We start from the raw sequence: 14,439 nt of genomic DNA on the forward strand, positions 1-14,439 counted from the left end.
CCCATCCTAATCCTGACACTTCCCTGACACTTAACACTGATGCCTCAGATACGGCCGTGGGTGCAATTCTTGAGCAGTCCATCGATGGCCATTGCCAATCCCTCGCTTTCTTTCACCGACATCTATGGAGATGAAATATAGTGCATTTGATCAGGAACTGTTGGCACTGTACCTAGCCACACAACACTTCCAATGTTTTGGAGGGTCGGCATTTCACTGTGTTTACAGACCGCTCGTTTTTGCCTTTAGCAAAATAACGGATCTATGGTCGCCCAGGCAGCAGTGTCACTTGTCATACATTTCCAAATTCATGACAGATGTGTCCCATGTCTCGGGTAAAAACAATCTTGTGGCTGATATGCTGTCCAGACAGACTAAATCATATGCAGGGTGGCAATGATATTCCTGAATTAGCCAGTGCACAGGCTATGGACCCCGATGTTCAGGCATTCGGTAAGGCCATTACTAACCTGGACATACAACAGGTGGCACCACAACTGGGCGCTCCAACCCTACTTTGTGACTACCTTAGACTGGTGATTCCGGCATCTTGGAGGTGACGCCTTTTTGACCAGGTACACAGTTTGTCTCATCCATCCATCAGAACATCCGTCAAGCTCATGTTGAATAAATATATATGGCATGGACTGAAAAAAGATGTCATACAATGGGCTCGCACATATACCTCCTGCCAAACTTCCAAATTCAGCGGCACACCAAGGCCCCTCTTCAACAATTCCTGGTGGTACACCAGCAGTTTGAACATGTGAATGTAGACCTGGTCAGACTATTGCCAGTATCTCAACACATGAGATACATCTTAACAGTCATAAACGTTTCATGTGCTGGCCAGAGGCCATCCTGTTGCCATTCAGTGGCACTGACACATGTGCCAGAGCATTCATTGTCAATTGGATCTCTAGATTTGGTGTCACGACACACATAACTTCAGATCACGGAGCACAATTCATCTCTACGTTATGGACTGCCTTTGCATGCTTTTGTGGCACACAACTGCACCACACCACAGTATATCAACCAAAGTCCAACGTCCTTGTTGAACATTTCCACCAACAACTCAAGTCCATACTTAAGGTCCGACTCACTGGTCCCAATTGATTTGATGAGTTACCATGGGTTCTACTGGGTGTGCACATGGCTCCCAAGGAAGATTTGCCTGCATCATCCGCAGAGATGGTTTATGGTACAGTTCTTTCAGTTCCAGGGGACATTCACTTCGCATCTAACTCTGACCTGGACTTCCTTCAGCAGCTTTGACGTGGTGTCACAGTCAGTAAACCTGTTCCAACCATGTGGCATGGAACTCCTAAACAACACGTGCCCCTAATGCTCCTTGACGCTTTGTTTTTGTAAGCAGTTCCCAGGAGCACTGTTACAACGACCATATGAGGGCCCTTTCCGCATGATTAAGAAGGTCAAGGTTGTATATACTTTGGACAATGGGGGGCATTCACAAATGTTCAATGTGGACAGACTCAAGCCTGCCCTTGTGGATCCCACTTCACCCATTTTTGCCCCCAGCCCAGGCGGCGAGGATGTCCACCTAGGTGCTTGCAGCCAATGTATTGGTTTCTGGCGACGGTTCGGGGAAGGGGGGGGGGGGGTGGTGTAGCAGCCGTGTAGCAGGCCGAGTGGGCGCAGAGTGTGGTATTGCAAACCATCACTGGAGTGGTTCTTCGGTGGGCACATGGAGCCATAGGACAGACAGCCAAGTACTCGCCCATTTAATAGACCCCACGCGCGCAATGCTGCATGCCAAGTTACGGAACATTGTTTGCTGAGTCTCCTGCCAGAAGGTGCGGAACTCTAACCATGCTTAATTTAAACTTGCCGGTCCCATGCGGTGGCAAACTCATAATGATGTTCCACCCTGTCCCATGAAGCCTGGGATGTGAGATATATAAAAGAAGCCTGTAAAATCTAAATAAAACAGTCTTGTGTTGACTAACCTGGTGTATGTGTATTGCATTAGTAGCTCTACCGAAGTAGTCGCTACAACTGATTATTTTTAAAACTCCTAAAATATTTGAAGTATTATTTAAAAGCAACCAAGTTTAAAAGACAGTTTGAGCACTCCAAACACCTGGCTGAAATACTTATATTTTTTATATTCAACAAGGGATGATTTTATCACTCGGTGGTAATTAATAGCAATCTCTTTGAGATGATGTCTTGCTATTGGCATCAACATCATCCAATATTGAAATGTTTTCAAACAACAAACAAAATCACGTTTCCCACTGATTGAGCTGCTCTCTGTTTTGGGGTTAGTTATTTGGTTTTCATTGTGACTCATTTTTCTCCTTTTTGACTTTTTTTAAAATTGTGTCATTTTAATGATTAACTCATGATTTTGGTGTAGTTTCTGATTTGAAGATGCCCTTCCCTGATCTGAAATGCATCGTCATAGTTTTCTTGGAAGGAATACGGTTGATTTTGTTGTGTGAACTTTTTCTGTGGATTGTTTCTTGATAAATTATCGTCAGTTATGTTCATACATTGTACATTATGTACTCCAAGCAGAGACAATTGAAAACTTAAATTACATTTTTGTGTTTCAGTATTTATTTCATTTATGGTAGGATTAGTGCAGCCTGCTGTTCTACCACTGACATGGTAAAGGGTTGCCTGCCGCTGATCTAGATGGACTGAGAAAATGGACCAAGGAATGGCAGAAGGGATTTAAATCAGACAAGTGAGGTGTTGCCCCTTGGTAGGTTAATCAATGGCAAGATTTGCACATTAAATGGTAGAGCCCCTGGAAAGGGCTGAGGAGAGTCCTTGGGGCAGAGGTACATAATTTTTGGGGGTTTTTTAAAATATTTTTATTTAAGTTGGAAGAGGTACATTATTCATGGTGACATGATGGTAAAGAAGGCATTTGGCACACTTGTCTTCATTGAGTACAGGAGCAAGGACTGCATGTTACAATGTACAAGATGCTCGTATTAAACACTTGAGGATTGTGCACAGTTTTGGTCACCCAGCTCCAGGAAAGATGTGGTTCAGCTGGGATAGGTGCAGAGAAGCTGTTGTTCAGCTGGGATAGGTGCCGACCATTTACAAGATTATACTGGGACTAGAGGACATGAATTATAGGAGAGCGTGGATTGGCTGATATTTTTCTCCCAACAGGTTTGGGGGCTGAGGGGGTACCTTATAGATGTTTTTAAAATCATGAGGGGCACAGATAAGGTAAATAGTGATCCCAATATAGGGGTTTATATCTAGAGGGTATATATCTTGTAATTCCAGCAAAGTTGGCAATAAAACACTGGACTTTATTTGTGGAAGGAAGCTGAGAGGAAATACAGAATTTCCTTCATCTGCTCAACGTAAGAATTCTGTTAATATTAGGAATCTACAGAATCTGCAATGGGTTAAACTAGCAATATGCAAACACTGATGTGAATAAATAGTGCTATTGATACACAGTGGTTCTGGAAAAATACAATGACACAGCACTGAGCTCTTTTGTTTTCTTTCGGATTGCCAAAGCTCACAAATACAGCAACTAATTACTGCAAGTGGGAATCTGAAATGGTACAGGTACCTAGTAGGGTTGTGCAGTAGCAGTAAATTGTAAGAGGCTCTTTGGATTTCTGACAAGCAAATAAAAAGTGAGTAACTGTTAATGCCCTTAGGCATTTAATATCGTAATCATTTTATATTGAATCTTTGTAATGTTTAATCTTTCTGTGCATTTGTTCGTAAGATACAAAGCAGTGATTTGTTTCGTCACATTGCCAGAATGGAGGACCATCGCCTTCCCAAGATCGTGTTATATGGCGAGCTCTCCACTGGCCACCGTGACAGAGGTGCACCAAAGAAGAGGTACAAGGACTGCCTAAAGAAATCTCTTGGTGCCTGCCACATTGACCACCACCAGTGGGCTGATATCGCCTCAAACCGTGCATCTTGGCGCCTCACAGTTCGACGGGCAGCAACCTCCTTTGAAGAAGACCGCAGAGCCCACCTCACTGACAAAAGACAAAGGAGGAAAAACCCAACACCCAACCCCAACCAACCAATTTTCCCCTGCAACCGCTGCAACCGTGTCTGCCTGTCCCGCATTGGACTTGTCAGCCACAATCGAGCTTGCAGCTGACGTGGACTTTTACCCCCTCCATAAATCTTCGTCCGCGAAGCCAAGCCAAAAAGACAAAGCAGTGATTTGTTTCGTCACATTGCTACATTTACTTACATTTGGGCAGCTGCATTTTAAGCTCGCTCATCTCTTATTTTGTTCAAACTGACTCTTTTTGTACTTTATATCTGAGATTCAGATCTTCTCTCTCTGACATGTTCCAAACTTTATCAATTAATCCGTGATTTAAGCAGAAAAGCCTGCAGATGCTGTGATTCATGAACCTGAGCAGGTCACACAGCGTCTATAGGAAGCAAATGGGTATAACCAATGTTTCAGACATGACCCCTTCATCAAGGTTTGAGCCGAAAGCACTGGGAGGTCCCGTCATTGCAATTAACATAGCGAAGGGGTCTCCTGTTGTGGTCGTGTACTTACCTTTGTTGGGAATGGTGCTAGCTGTTGCTGATGACCTAAGTGATATGACGCATGGGAGTAATAGCATGCCTGGTCAGGTGTGCTAAGCATCAGTATACGAGTGATAGATCTCAGAGGAAAGTGAGAGTGTCAGGATTACCCATGTGGCAGTGAGCCAATGAGAGGGTCAGAGGAGTTTAGCTGGGTGGTGTTTAGAGAGTTGAAGAATGTAATGTGTCTGGTAAGTCAACTTCATGGTATGCTGAAAGAAATGAGTGAGTGTATTCTTTGTTTTGTAAGTTTTGGTAAATCATTGCCTTTACAGAACCTCCCAGTGCCCAACTATTTCAATTACACACATTCCCACTCCGACGTGTCTGTCCATGGTCTCGCACTGCCAAACTGAGGCCACCCGCAAATTGGAGAATTAACACCTAATATTCCATCTGGGCACTATCCAACCAGATCCCATTAACATCGACCTCCAATTTCTGTTTGGCCCCTCATCTGTCTGTCTGTCTGTCTCTCTCTCTCACTCTTTCTCTATCCCTGTTTCCTTTCCTCCACCTCCCCATCCTCATTCCTCTCCATTCAGAGAGCTATTCCTTCCCCTTATCACTTCCCAGCTTTTTTCTCTTCCTCCCTCCACCCTTATCCACTATGATTTCTTTTGCATGTTGGCCTGTGCTCCTCCCCCTGCACATTACCTCTTTCCCCCACCTTTTTATTCAGGTGCCTGCTTGCTTTCTGCTCAGGCCCAAAACGTTAGTTATATCTCTTTGCTTCCTATTGACCCTGCATGCTCTGCTGAGGTTCTCCCACACTTTTATGTATTGGCTACTAGTTTGTTGTACCACATGAACTTCCACAAACTAAAGTAGACATGTCCGATAATCAACAGCATGAAATGCTCTGAGCATTTGTCTTTTTTGACTGTTTATTTCACTTTGGGGTGGTTACCAAAGATTTTAAGTGAATGACAACATTTCTCATTATGATCAGAATGGTTGCTGGAGGTCATCCCATGAAAATAAACTTATTTGGACATTGACAACAAATAACTTGAGATTCACGATAAAGGGTTAACACCCAAACGTTAACTGCCATTTCTACCAATAAATGTTGCCTGACTTCCTGAGTTCCTCTAGCAGTTCTTTGCTTGCTCAACATTCCAGCATCTGGATCTTTTGTGTTTCTCAACTCAAGCCAGTTCATGTGAACTAGGAGGCCAAAATATTTTTTTGAAGCTTATGAGATGACTTCAGGGTCACTTACCACAAGTAAGGAGCAGACACAGCAATGCAAAGCCATGACAAACCTACCATGGAGACAAAGAGTTATACAGAGTTTTAATATCCTTATATTTTTCCAGGTGACTGCTTCCTACAGGTAACTATCATCTACTTGAAATCTATTGTTCATGATAGTACAGTACATTGCCATTTACACTTTTGGTCTAAAATTCAAGATGTATCATCTACATTGTGAGCTGATATCGGAGATGGCTGGCAAGTTGATTGTTCTGCTTTCTTAGATTGACCAATTTTGCAACTTTCCAATTTGGATATTAAATATTTTAAGATAATAACCCACATTTTTAATTTCTACATTTCCAGGCATTTATTTGTGTCTGTTTCACTTATGTGCTTTGTATTCACATATCAAATAAAGGTAACTATTACCTGTAACAAAATATGTTCCCAATTTTGGCATCAGCTGTCTTAGAGGTTCTGTGGCTGTTCTGAGGTTGACCACCTGGGAATCAGTCAGGTCACCAACAATCACTACGATATCTGAAAAATGTGCAGTTATTTCCATAACACATACCTTAATTCATATGCACATTGGGTGAGACACAGTATAAATTGGAGCTAATTATCTATTTATGGTTACACATTAAGACAGTTGATGTAAATGAAAATTAGATCAGCCTCCGACAGCTACATGGCCATAACTATAGGACACAAAACAGAAAAACGTCACTGACAGAATGGGATGCATTACACCTCAAGTCATTTTATATATTTTACATAATCCTTTGAGCACACTCCCGTTGAGCATTCAAGCTGGTTGCATCACTGTCTGGTACATTCAAGACAAGAAAAAACTCGAGTTAACTCAGCCTGCGACATCACAGGCACCAGATTTCAATCCATCAAGGGGACAGCTACAAGAGGCCATTGACTTTGTTGACCACACTCTTGTTGCCAGCTCTAGATAATGTGTGCCTTACCCGGGTCCAGGTCATTGACCATGTTGACCACACTCTTGTTGCCAGTCTAGATAATATGTGCCTTACCCGGGTTCAGATCATTGACCATGTTGACCACAGTCTTGTTGCCAGTCTAGATATGTGCCTTACCCAGGTTCAGATCATTGACCATGTTGACCACAGTCTTGTTGCCAGTCTAGATAATATGTGCCTTACCCGGATTCAGATCATTGACCATGTTGACCACAGTCTTGTTGCCAGTCTAGATATGTGCCTTACCCGGGTCCAGGTCATTGACCATGTTGACCACAGTCTTGTTGCCAGTCTAGATAATGTGTGCCTTACCCGGGTCCAGGTCATTGACCATGTTGACCACACTCTTGTTGCCAGTCTAGATATGTGCCTTACCCGAGTCCAGGTCATTGACCATGTTGACCACACTCTTGTTGCCAGTCTAGATAATATGTGCCTTACCAGGGTTCAGATCATTGACCATGTTGACCACACTCTTGTTGCCAGTCTAGATAATATGTGCCTTACCAGGGTTCAGATCATTGACCATGTTGACCACACTCTTGTTGCCAGTCTAGATATGTGCCTTACCCGGGTCCAGGTCATTGACCATGTTGACCACACTCTTGTTGCCAGTCTAGATAATATGTGCCTTACCCGGGTCCAGGTCATTGACCATGTTGACCACACTCTTGTTGCCAGTCTAGATAATATGTGCCTTACCAGGGTTCAGATCATTGACCATGTTGACCACACTCTTGTTGCCAGTCTAGATATGTGCCTTACCCGGGTCCAGGTCATTGACCATGTTGACCACACTCTTGTTGCCAGTCTAGATAATATGTGCCTTACCCGGGTCCAGGTCATTGACCATGTTGACCACACTCTTGTTGCCAGTCTAGATAATATGTGCCTTACCAGGGTTCAGATCATTGACCATGTTGACCACACTCTTGTTGCCAGTCTAGATATGTGCCTTACCCGGGTCCAGGTCATTGACCATGTTGACCACACTCTTGTTGCCAGTCTAGATAATATGTGCCTTACCCGGGTCCAGGTCATTGACCATGTTGACCACACTCTTGTTGCCAGTCTAGATAATATGTGCCTTACCAGGGTTCAGATCATTGACCATGTTGACCACACTCTTGTTGCCAGTCTAGATATGTGCCTTACCCGGGTCCAGGTCATTGACCATGTTGACCACACTCTTCTTGCCAGTCTAGATAATATGTGCCTTACCCGGGTCCAGGTCATTGACCATGTTGACCACACTCTTGTTGCCAGTCTAGATATGTGCCTTACCCGGGTCCAGGTCATTGACCATGTTGACCACACTCTTGTTGCCAGTCTAGATAATATGTGCCTTACCCGGGTCCAGGTCATTGACCATGTTGACCACACTCTTGTTGCCAGTCTAGATAATATGTGCCTTACCAGGGTTCAGATCATTGACCATGTTGACCACACTCTTGTTGCCAGTCTAGATATGTGCCTTACCCGGGTCCAGGTCATTGACCATGTTGACCACACTCTTCTTGCCAGTCTAGATAATATGTGCCTTACCCGGGTCCAGGTCATTGACCATGTTGACCACACTCTTGTTGCCAATCTAGATATGTGCCTTACCCGGGTCCAGGTCATTGACCATGTTGACCACACTCTTGTTGCCAGTCTAGATAATATGTGCCTTACCCGGGTCCAGGTCATTGACCATGTTGACCACACTCTTGTTGCCAGTCTAGATAATATGTGCCTTACCAGGGTTCAGATCATTGACCATGTTGACCACACTCTTGTTGCCAGTCTAGATATGTGCCTTACCCGGGTCCAGGTCATTGACCATGTTGACCACACTCTTCTTGCCAGTCTAGATAATATGTGCCTTACCCGGGTCCAGGTCATTGACCATGTTGACCACACTCTTGTTGCCAGTCTAGATATGTGCCTTACCCGGGTCCAGGTCATTGACCATGTTGACCACACTCTTGTTGCCAGTCTAGATAATATGTGCCTTACCCGGGTCCAGGTCATTGACCATGTTGACCACACTCTTGTTGCCAGTCTAGATAATATGTGCCTTACCAGGGTTCAGATCATTGACCATGTTGACCACACTCTTGTTGCCAGTCTAGATATGTGCCTTACCCGGGTCCAGGTCATTGACCATGTTGACCACACTCTTGTTGCCAGTCTAGATAATATGTGCCTTACCCGGGTCCAGGTCATTGACCATGTTGACCACACTCTTGTTGCCAATCTAGATATGTGCCTTACCCGGGTCCAGGTCATTGACCATGTTGACCACACTCTTGTTGCCAGTCTAGATAATATGTGCCTTACCCGGGTCCAGGTCATTGACCATGTTGACCACACTCTTGTTGCCAGTCTAGATAATATGTGCCTTACCAGGGTTCAGATCATTGACCATGTTGACCACCATTTGAAGTTTGCTCCTTCCCACTGTGGGCCCCAGGTGGATATCGGACAGCAACACCATCTTCAGCTGATGGAATGACTGAGGCAGCTTGTGGAGAGGAAGCTCCACCCGTTTGACGACGGGGGGCAGGCGGCCGTTGAGGAGCCCCAGTACGGTGCAGACCAGGGTGAAGGAGAGGGCGACGGCGAGGGCCAGGCCTGGACGGGCCGAGGGCGTCCGGCTGACGCAGCCGCGGGCCCGGTCCAGCGCCCCGCACGCCAGCAGGCTGAAGAGGAGGAAGACGTAGGCCCCGAGGCAGGAGTAGCAGAGCAGGGAGAGGGGGTGCGGCTCCTCGGACACCAGCGTGAGGAGGCAGGCGGAGCTGGAGTGGGCCAGGAGGAGGAAGGCCGCCAAGGTGGCTCTCCAGGCCCGCAGGCCCCGGCTGGGAGGTCCGGGCCGGGGGCCGTGCAGGCCAGCCGCGGCCTTGCTCCAGATGTAGTGCGTCGCGGCGGCCATGAGGGTGTTGAGGAGCAGCAGGGCCTGCACCCGGAGCACCCTCAACAGCGTGAGCTGCTCGATGCGCCCGCGGACGCTCCAGGCGGCCGCCATGGACACAAGCACGGCGGCGGCGGCCAGCGACACGCCGGCCTGCCACGGCAGCCTGCCCATGTCCGGGCCCTCACCACGCAGTTATTGCCGGGGTGGAGGGACCTCAGCCGGCCGCTTCCTCACGCCGGGGCCGCGGGCTGGAGGAGACACGAGGCTGGACCGGGTGGTGGTGGGCGGGGTGGAGCGCGCCTCGGGCTCGGGGAGAGGGGGCGAGAGCGCGTCTCGGGCTCGGGGAGTGGGGGCGAGAGCGCGCCTCGGGGAGAGGGGGCGAGAGCGCGCCTCGGGTTCGGTGAGAGAGCGCGCCTCGGGCTCGGGGAGAGGGGGCGAGTGCGCGCCTCGGGCTCCGGGGAGAGGGGCCGAGAGCGCGCCTCAGGCTCCGGGGAACTGGCGAGAGCGCGCCTTGGGACGGTGCCCCTCACCCGCGAGGCCGCCCGTGAACGATGCGGCCCCTCACCCGCGAGCCGTGCACGCGTGGCGGTGCCCCCGGTCGGCCCGGAGAAGAGGGGCGTGGCGTGACTCCCTAAAGTCCGCTCTCCCACCGTTGTCCCACCCCACCGCATCGTGGCCCAAGGCCAATGCGAACGAAAATAAACTCGAAGCAGGGACCGGGCCGGGTTGCTGTATGTATAAATTAATTAAAAAAAAACAGGAAACATTCTCGGGAAATGCCATTAATGTGGTTAAAATACAATCTGAAGTGTTTTAATGTAAGGAATCAGCCATTAGATTCGCTTTTATCGCGAGGAAGCCGAGTTCGGAGTTCGGGAATTCCGGGTTCGGAGGGTGCTTCCCTGCTTTGTCTCCATGTTTCCACCGCGGTCAGGATGGCCGAGCGGTCTAAGGCGCTGCGTTCAGGTCGCAGTCTCCTCTGGAGGCGTGGGTTCGAATCCCACTCCTGACACAGCTCGTTTTGAATCTTTTTAAATGTGAGTCCTTGACATGTTGATTAGCATTCAAAAATTGGGATGCAGGTTGTCATGAAAACATTATTATTTTGCGGCAGCATCACAGTGCAAACATTCATTTTAGCTACCTTACAAAAAAAAAATTAGTGAACGAAAAGTCAAATTAAGTCATTGATCCTTTGGAATCTGATGGCAGCCCTGAAGAAGCTGACCTTGTGCTGCTTAGTAAGCTCGACTATTGATGTAAGCTGTATTTAGATCATGTAAAACGTTGTTTATTATTTTATTGCTAATTTGCAGTCACATCCTTGTTTTTAACTCCTCACAGTTTGTTTGTTAAAACAAAAAAAGTCTACTCTTGTCAACAGTCTTTTTGAACAGTGTGCCATTTGTGCAGACCCAAAGTGTGGACACAAAATTCTCAACAATATACCGGATGCCTCTTCACTCCTGTCACAGTTCATACAAATTCCCAGGAGTTACATTCAGAATTTATTGTCATCAACGTGTCAAGAAATTCCATGTTTTATGGTAACATTACAAATGCAAAACAAATGCTGTAAATGACTTTTTAAAAATAAATAAATTAGTGCAAAAAGAAGAGAAAAGGTCGTGTCTGTGGTTTGTCATACATTCAGAAACCTGATGGCAGAGGGGAAGAAGCTGTAAGTGTGTTCGTCTTCAGGCTCTTGTCCCTCCTTCCTGATGGTAGCAGAGTGAAGAGGGCATGGCCTGGGTGGTGGGGGGTTTTTGAGGATAGAGGCTACTTTCTTGTGACTGTCTCTTGTAGAGTTCCTCGATGGCATGAAAACTCTTGCCCATGATGGCGCTGGTGGAGTTCTATAGCCTCTTCCTGTGCATTGGTGATGCAACCATTCAGATTGCTCTCCATGGTACACCTGTAAAAAATGGTGACACACCAAACCTCCTCAAACTCATAACAAAGAATAGTGGTTGGTGAGCCTTCTTCATGATTGCATGAACATGAAAGCCACAGGATAGGTCTTAAGAGCTGTTGACACCAAGGAATTTGAAAGTCTTTACACTTTCCACTGCTGACGCATAAATGAGGACTGGTTTGTGTTCTGATTTCCCTTACTGAAGTCCACAATCAGTTCCTTAGTTTTGCTAAACGTTGAGTGCAAGGTTGTTGGTGTGACACCACTCAACTAGCTGATCTATTTCACCTCCTCATTGCCATCTGTGATTCTGCGGACAACCATGGTGTCATCAGCAAATTTGTAAATGGAATTTGAATTGTGCCTAGCCCTACAGTCATGGGTGTAGAGAGAGTAGAATAGAACAGTGGGCTAAGCATGCATCCTTGAGGTTCGCCTGTGTTGAACGCAAGATGTTATTACAGATCTGCCCTGACTGTGGCCTTCCAATTTCAATGGGAGGTTGCAGAGGCCCAGGTTTTGGAGCTTGCTGAACAGTATTGAGAGGATGATGGTGTTGAAAGCTGAGCTGTTATCTAGGTGATCCAGGGCTGAGTGGAGAGCCAGTGATATTGCTTCTGTGTAGCGGTCATGGCTGTAGGCAGATTGCAGTAGGTCGAGATCTTTACTTAGATACAAGTTAATTTTGGCCATGACCATTCTCTCAAAGCATCTAATCACAATGTGAGTGGTTCCGTTGAGGCAGGTCCCTCTACTCTTCTTGGGATGATTGATGCCCTTTTGAAGCAGGTGGGAACCTCTGACTGCAGCAATGAGAGGTTGAAAATGTCCATGAACACTCCCGTTAATTGGTCAGCAAGAATGTTGCATTTTTCAAGGTAGCTTTGAGGACATCCTTGAAATGTTTCTATTATCCATCTGATAATCTCTTCTGTGATAAAGGTTGGAATAGAGGGCCAGGACAATCTCATTACTCATTCAGAGTATCACTACAATGTTTTCCCTTTTCCAATTTTCTTTTTTAAATTAGTTTTGAATCTACTCAAGTTCAATTTCAAATTTATTGCTATAGTACATACATGATATCACATACAACCCTGAGATTTTTTCTCCTGTGGGCCAGTCAGAATTTATACTTATTGGTCGTGTACACTGTACTCAAGGAAAAGATAAATATGCAAAGAGAAAAATGTAAATAAACTAAATGTTCAATACAGGGGAAAAAAAATCAGTAATAAATAATCCTGCTGCAGCTGCTGTAACAGTCGCGCTGCTGCTTGCGGACACGCAGAGAGCGGAGACACAGCGCTCCTGTGGGGTCCAATTGCCCAGTCCAACTGCATTCAGGTTTACACAGGCTTTAAACGGTCTGTTAACGGACCCTATGATCAGCAGCAGCCACGAGGGGTTGCAGACTCCGGGGAAGCAGAAGGCTACTGCAGGGTGCAAGAAAATGGGGAGTATCAAGCTCCTTGGAGTGCACTTGGCAGAGAATCCCTGAACACCAACTCCATAGCCAAGAAAAGTTCATATCCATCCTCACTTCTTTCTTCTTTGGCTTGGCTTCGCGGACGAAGATTTATGGAGGGGTAAATGTCCAAGTCAGCTGCAGGCTCGTTTGTGGCTGACAAGTCCGATGTGGGACAGGCAGACACGGTTGCAGCGGTTGCAGGGGAAAATTGGTTGGTTGGGGTTGGGTGTTGGGTTTTTCCTCCTTTGCCTTTTGTCAGTGAGGTGGGCTCTGCGGTCTTCTTCAAAGGAGGTTGCTGCCCGCCGAACTGTGAGGCGCCAAGATGCACGGTTTGAGGCGATATCAGCCCACTGGCGGTGGTCAATGGGGCAGGCACCAAGAGATTTCTTTAGGCAGTCCTTGTACCTCTTCTTTGGTGCATCTCGGTGGCCAGTGGAGAGCTCGCCATATAACACGATCTTGGGAAGGCGATGGTCCTCCATTCTGGAGACGTGACCCATCCAGCGCAGCTGGATCTTCAGCAGCGTGGACTCGATGCTGTCGACCTCTGCCATCTCGAGTACTTCGACGTTAGGGGTGTAAGCGCTCCAATGGATGTTGAGGATGGAGCGGAGACAACGCTGGTGGAAGCTTTCTAGGAGCCGTAGGTGGTGCCGGTAGAGGACCCATGATTCGGAGCTGAACAGGAGTGTGGGTATGACAACGGCTCTGTATACGCTAATCTTTGTGAGGTTTTTCAGTTGGTTGTTTTTCCAGACTCTTTTGTGTAGTCTTCCAAAGGCACTATTTGCCTTGGCGAGTCTGTTGTCTATCTCGTTGTCCATCCTTGCATCCGATTGAGAGCATTCTGAGCAATTTCACCGTTGCCTGGTTTGGAAGCTGTAACCGCTCAGACTGTAGGACTCTGCAGAGAACAGTGAAGTCAGCGGAAAAGATCATTGAGGGCTCTCTTCCTGCCATGACGGATCCCTCGGAAGGCAATAAACCTCGTGAAAGACTTCACATGCCCCTCATGACAATCTGCCTGGCCTGCAGGAAAAGAGATTCTCGGGGTTCTTTGATAATAAATCCAGAACATTTGCAAATGTTGAACTTGAGCTGCTGCCTAACACACCCCACAGTTAAACTGTGTTACACATTTAGCAAAGCAAAAATTGGCAAACGTGCCTGGGTTCGGGGCTGTTGTGATGTGATGGCTGCCCTCCTACAATAAAAATGAATGATGCGAGCCCATCGAAATGGTACCAAGGCTCTCTCTCTCCGCGGGAAAAGCTACTGTCAGGAGTGGGATTCGAACCCACGCCTCCAGGGGAGACTGCGACCTGAACGCAGCGCCTTAGACCGCTCGGCCATCCTGACGCTGGGTGCGAATTGCGGCCGCACTTTA

The 14,439-nt window shown here is 46.9% G+C and overlaps 1 protein-coding gene and 2 non-coding genes across 4 annotated transcripts in view; 1 reads left to right on the forward strand and 2 right to left on the reverse strand.

The window, feature by feature from the left end:
- Positions 1-9,985, reverse strand: part of tmppe (transmembrane protein with metallophosphoesterase domain) — a 32,642-nt gene extending 22,657 nt beyond the window's left edge. The window contains exons 1-2 of one of the 2 annotated variants that reach the window (XM_069901434.1): positions 9,159-9,985; positions 6,208-6,318 (exon numbers count right to left, since the gene is read on the reverse strand). In XM_069901434.1, the coding sequence (XP_069757535.1) occupies positions 6,208-6,318; positions 9,159-9,837 (790 nt within the window). In that variant the 5' untranslated portion in view covers positions 9,838-9,985. The remainder of the gene's footprint in view (positions 1-6,207; positions 6,319-9,158) is intronic. The other variant, XM_069901433.1, reaches the window with a different exon arrangement.
- A 610-nt stretch (positions 9,986-10,595) lies between these two features.
- On the forward strand, positions 10,596-10,678 carry trnal-cag (transfer RNA leucine (anticodon CAG)). Its single transcript has one exon. It is a non-coding gene; the product is annotated as a tRNA-Leu (tRNA).
- Positions 10,679-14,328: 3,650 nt separating this feature from the next.
- trnal-cag (transfer RNA leucine (anticodon CAG)) lies at positions 14,329-14,411 on the reverse strand. Its single transcript has one exon. It is a non-coding gene; the product is annotated as a tRNA-Leu (tRNA).
- Positions 14,412-14,439: the final 28 nt, after the last annotated feature.

This window comes from Narcine bancroftii, chromosome 10 (assembly GCF_036971445.1).
Source record: "Narcine bancroftii isolate sNarBan1 chromosome 10, sNarBan1.hap1, whole genome shotgun sequence".
Lineage (NCBI taxonomy): Eukaryota > Metazoa > Chordata > Chondrichthyes > Torpediniformes > Narcinidae > Narcine > Narcine bancroftii.